The 5,431-nt window shown below is 52.1% G+C and overlaps 1 protein-coding gene across 1 annotated transcript; it reads left to right on the top strand.

The window, feature by feature from the left end:
• Positions 1–211: 211 nt before the first annotated feature.
• Positions 212–5,431, top strand: ARPC5 (actin related protein 2/3 complex subunit 5). Its single transcript, XM_030953711.1, has 4 exons — positions 212–408; positions 1,490–1,562; positions 3,240–3,416; positions 4,183–5,431. The coding sequence occupies exons 1-4, from the start codon at positions 266–268 to the stop codon at positions 4,243–4,245; spliced, it is 456 nt and encodes a 151-aa protein (XP_030809571.1). The 5' UTR covers positions 212–265; the 3' UTR covers positions 4,246–5,431.

Genomic DNA, 5,431 nt, shown 5'->3' with positions numbered 1-5,431 from the left:
TCCCCGAGAGTGAGGGCCTGGCACAGGGTGCCCAGAGAAGCTGTGGCCGCCCCATCCCTGGCAGTATCCGAGGCCAGGCCGGACGGCGGCTGGAGCAGCCTGGGCCTGTGGGAGGCGTCCCTGGCCGGGCAGGGTGGGCTGGGCCGGGCTCGGAGCTCCCTTCCAGCTTCCTCAGGCTCCGCTCGCTGGCAGCGCTGCCGCTGCGCCGGCGCCGCTGGGGCGGGGCGGGCCGGGCCGGCGGCGGCTGCGCGGGGCGGGCGCGGCCATGGCGAAGCACACGGTGTCCTCGGCGCGGTTCCGCCGGGTGGACGTGGACGAGTACGACGAGAACAAGTTCGTGGATGAGGAGGACGGGGGCGACGGGCAAGCGGGGCCTGATGAGGGCGAGGTGGACTCGTGCCTGCGACAATATCCTGAGGGCAGCGGCGGGGGCGGAGCGGGCGCGGCCGCCGCCGGGGCGGCCTTATAGGGGAACATCCGTGAGCGGCACCGCGGCGGGCGGGAAGCGCTGGAACGGGCTGGAAGGGGAGAGGGACTGAAGGGGAAAGGGACTGAAGGGGAAAGGGGCTGGCAGGACAAGGGAGGACGCTGAACGGGGAAGGGGCTGACAGCAGGAAGATGCTGAAGGGGGAAGGAGCTGGCAGCAGGAAGAGGCTGACAGCAGGAAGAGGCTGAATGGAGAAGGGGCTGGCAGTGGGAAGGGGAAGAGGTCGAAGGGGGAAGGGCTGGCAGAGGGAAGAATGGAATGGAAAAGGCTGAATGGAAAAGGGGCTGGCAGAGGAAAGATGCTGAAGGGGGAAGGAGCTGGCAGAGGGAAAGGGAAGGGAAGGGGCTGGCAGAGGGAAGAGGCTGAAGGGAGAAGGGGCTGGCAGAGGGAAGGGGAAGAGGCTGAAGGGGGAAGGGGCTGGCAGAGGGAAGAGGCTGAAGGGAGAAGGGGCTGGCAGAGAGAAGAGGCTGAAGGGAGAAGGGGCTGGCCGTGGAAGGCGGCCCAGCTTCCTCCCCTGCCCGCAGCAGCCGCAGTGCGCCAGGGCAGCGCTCAGGGAGGTGTCCCGGGGGATGCAGACAGGGGGTTCCTGTGCCCAGAGTTCCCTGTGCCTGCTACCAGGGCTGCCTCGCCCAGCTGGCCCTTGGTCACTTTTCGCTGGGCTGCTGTCCTGGTGGCTGCTGGGGCTGGATGTGACAAGCTGAGGCCTGTTCTCGAGGGCTGCAGATTGCAGAAGTGATGGGTAGCGGTTTCTTTTGTTTTGACGCTCATTCAGGGAAAGGCCTAGGAAGTATTCAACAGTCCTGGAACTATACAGCTGCTTGTTGATGCTGCTCCTGCCTCAAATGGCCTGAAAATTGCTGTCTTAGGCTGTAATGTCTTCTTAGTTGGTGAGGGAATCCCTGCATCAGAGTGTTTTCAGTCATGCACAAGCCAGCTACAGATACAGCTGTCGTGGTACTTGATGTCCATGTACTTGGTGTCTGGTCCTTAACCATGTGGCACAGGGAACATGATGGCTGCACTGCAGGCAGCTCTGAAGAACCCTCCCATCAACACAAAGAACCAGGCAGTGAAGGTAAAATAGCGACTGCTGGCTCATGGGTTACTCCCTAAAAATCCTTTCTTGTCTCGGTTACCTCTCTGCCACTGGTTGTACCTTGAGGAGGCCAGAGGAGCAGAATTTAGGGTATTCCTTGATGTTGAGACATCCATGACCACAAGTGTTTTAATCTTGTTCAAAATGCTGTAGCTCAGGTACAGTACTGTGCACGTACCTTTACCTTGGTGCTGGATCAGGGGTGGTTCTCCTACCAGTGCTGGTTGTGCTTTGTGTGCCCAGGTGTCACCAGTGGCTGTGTCTGACTCAGACCAGACATGGCAGCTCACAGATGTAATCGTGTTGTGCTCAGGGAACCAGGCTTGCAGTTCTCACCTCTGACTAATGAAACCACCAGCAGTGAGCCTACAAAAAAGGAAGAATTGTTTTTTGTCACATCCAATCAAAATGAAGCTGTTAAAACCTCAGGAGAATCAAGCCCTCCCCCTGTGACAGTGTGGGAGTCTGCTGGGTACGTGCATTTCTGACTGTCCCCAGCATGGATCCTGAATAGCTCATGATTGCACTGGTGGGAGGAACAGGCTGATAAGATATGGCACTGCCCAGCTGGTGAGTGCCTGCAGTCACTTCTGCCTGCCCAAGGAGAGGCCTGGGGGCATGGTTTCTGGCAGAGCTGTTCCTGCAGCCCCAGCCCTTTCCTGCAGGGTTTTACAGAGCTCTGAGAACCAGCTGTTACAAATAGAGCTGTACAGCTTTGTCCTCACATTAATGACTTGTTTCCATTAGCCTCTATTGAAGGATTTAAGAGTACACTTGGTGGTGGAATTGAAGAGGGTAGAATGACTGAACATTAATACCTGCCTTAATTTTTTGTTATCTTTAAACTTATATAATTTTACTTACAGTCATGTGAGAAGTCTTGCTAAGCCAAGTGATTATGGGATATTAAATTGGGCAGGACAACTGACATCCATAGTTTCTGTAGGGGGAAGGTGCCTGAGGTGTTTGTGTGATGGAATTATTCAAAAGTCCAACAACCCTGAGACATTCTTCTCTCATCCTGCCTCAGTTAGTGATGGATGAACAGGAGGAGCTGCTCCTTGCTGGTGACATGGCTAATTGCTGCTGTAAGCACACCTCCCACATTCCCAGGCCTGAAATGACATCCAGATCAAAAGTTATTAATTCTTAATATTAATGGCCAGTCTGCATCCAGTGTAGGATCCAGTCAAGTGGGACTGCTTGGAAAGCACGTGGCTTCCAGCAGTCACCTCCTCCAGGCTGCCAGTGGCATTTCCCTGGATCACATTAATGGTTGTGTCACGTTAAACAGAGATATGGAAAAGGCTCTGGTGGTAAGGGGGGCCAGACAAGCACTTGATTGTTATAATTATTTTGGAACTTGATAGATCTTGAGCTTCCATATGAGCATTTACTATTTAGCCATAATTAAGGGGTGCCGAATTGCAAACACTAACAGAGGCAGAAAAACTAAAGCGGGGCAAATGTGTTAAACTCTTACCTTGTTTATCCTTGGGAGGATGTGTTTGTTGTACCTTACTATGACAAGCTTTTCACACACCATCCTCTTCAGAGGTGTTAAAGATAAAAATGCTCTAATTCAGTTTGTTTGAGAGAGGAGCAGTGTTTGGCTGTGCCTCACAGCAGGCTGGTTGTGCGTGTGCCTGTTGACAGGACCGTGCTGAGAGCATCGTGCTGAAGGTGCTCATCTCCTTCAAAGCCAACGACATCGAGAAGGCGGTGCAGTCGCTGGACAAGAACGGGGTGGACCTGCTCATGAAGTACATCTACAAGGGCTTTGAGAGCCCCTCTGACAACAGCAGTGCTGTGCTGCTGCAGTGGCATGAGAAGGTGCGTGCGTGGGGACAGCCCCTGCCAGAGTGCCCTGAGCCTGGCAAGAACCCCTCTCCTGGCTGGTGAGACTCAAGTGCCAGATTCATGCTGGGAATCTGGAGCTCACAGCTGAGTTATAGCTCCTGCCCACTGCTGCTTCCCTGGGTAAACACCCAACCCAGTCAAAATTTGAATTTCTTTTAGACTGAGGCAAACAGAATAGTTTCATCCAGTGATTCAAAGAGAATTTCTTTCCTGGAGGGAAGCAAAACATGCAGCTTGGTTCTGCAGGGAAATTAAGGCTTAATTAAAGTTAAAAACCTTTCTTGAAATCGAGTGTGATTATCGTACCCTGGCTGCTGGTGTTCTGTGGAGGGCAGGCAGGTACTCATACTCACGTGCAATATAAATGTGATCCAAGTAATTTCATAGACTTCCAGAATGGTTTTGGTTGGAAGGGACCTTGAAGCTTATCTCATTCCATAGGCAGGGACACCTTCCACTAGCACAGGTTGCTCCAAGCCCCGTCCATTTCCAGAGATGGGCAGCCACAGCTTCTCTGGCAAATCTGTACCAGGGCCTCCGCACCGTCACAGGGAAAGATTTCTTCCTGGTACCTACCCTTGCTCCCTGTCAGTTTGAAGCCCTTCCCCCTCATTCTGTCACTCCAGGCCATGTCCAAAGTCCCTCTGCATCGCTCTTGTCAGCCTGTTGGGGTCCTGGAAGGGAGCTCCAGGCTGCAGCTGCCCTGGCCTGCTGTTCACTGCCCTGTTTCCTTTCCCAGGCGCTGGCTGCCGGCGGCGTTGGGTCCATCGTGCGTGTTCTGACTGCCAGGAAGACAGTGTGACTCCAGCAGGGAGTGATGGTGTGACTCCAGCAGGGAGCACCAGCCCTGACGCCCCTGGCACGGCCGCCCCCGGGCAGCTCTGCCCCCCAGCTTTGCCTTTGCCCTGCTGCTTCTGTCATACCCCACCAATGATGCATCGTGATCTCTTCTGCAGTTCAATCCTGGAAAATTATGAAGGTGCAATTTTACTTCTAACAGGAATCTTTGGTACTCGCCAGCCTTTCAGTGACATATTCAGTGATGTAAACAATTTGGTGTTTAGAGTGATTTGCATTTGTGTGTAATTGTGGCAGATTTGGACCTGACTCTCTGAGCAAGTGCTGAGGGACACAGGGCAATGTCTTAATTTTTTGCTAGCCAAGCAGTGTTTTGAGCTAAAATCTTGTATTTGAGAAGTGGGGCAGCTATTATTAACACAGGTAACTGGACCATATTGCCTTTGGTCAACCTCTGACCCTACATCTGTGAACAGGAGGAAAAAAAAGCTCTTTTCCAACCCCAATGATCATTCCAGAGAGCTGAGTATTTTCCTTAACCTGCTCAGGTTCCTTGCCATCAGTCTGATGCTCGGTCCACAGTGGGAAGGTCACAGTGGGATGGAGTTGTCTATCATGCAGTTTGGAAAAAAGGTTAATGGTCCATTTACACTGGAGCCCAGCCCAGTGAACTCTTCTTATTTTGGGGAGCAAAGCTCCTGAGGAGAAGAAGAAAAAGCAGCCTTTACACAGCAAATCACGTTTCAGCAATTGGAAAGTGATTTGGTTTTGTCAAGCACAACTAAATAGCTGCTTGGGGTAGTGTGAGAAACATATCCTGGTATCGACACCATCCTTGCAGAGCCTCCCCTATTTTGTTTTCTGGTTGTGTAGGGTCTGTAAGGATACCAGACAGTTCACATTCCTGTTGCATTGTGCCTCATCATGTTAGCTAGTGGGCCAGTCAGGTTCCCAAACAAAGAGAATTTTAAAGAATTAGGAAAGCCCAGGGCATCCCAGACCACGGATCACCGTAGAAGGTTTAGGGCCAGGACTGAAATATATGTGTTTTAATTTCACTATTTTACTACAGTTCAGTTGTGTAAAACTGTTGGGGACCTTGTGAAATCTTTGCTGTTTTTTGATATCTGCTTTGTTTTTGTAATAATAATAAAGACCAGACAATAAATCATCACTGAATATTTACTCAC

This window comes from Camarhynchus parvulus, chromosome 8 (assembly GCF_901933205.1).
Source record: "Camarhynchus parvulus chromosome 8, STF_HiC, whole genome shotgun sequence".
Lineage (NCBI taxonomy): Eukaryota > Metazoa > Chordata > Aves > Passeriformes > Thraupidae > Camarhynchus > Camarhynchus parvulus.
The sequence above is the reverse complement of the archived record's forward strand: the minus strand, read 5'-3'. Positions and strand labels throughout refer to the sequence as shown.

Excerpts from the sequence above, each read along its gene's own strand:
- ARPC5 (XM_030953711.1), top strand. The coding sequence starts at position 266 with ATGGCGAAGCACACGGTGTCCTCGGCGCGGTTCCGCCGGGTGGACGTG. Across the intron at positions 1,563-3,239 it reads CAAAGAACCAGGCAGTGAAG|GACCGTGCTGAGAGCATCGT; the intron begins GTAAAATAGCGA and ends GCCTGTTGACAG. Across the intron at positions 3,417-4,182 it reads TGCTGCAGTGGCATGAGAAG|GCGCTGGCTGCCGGCGGCGT; the intron begins GTGCGTGCGTGG and ends TTCCTTTCCCAG.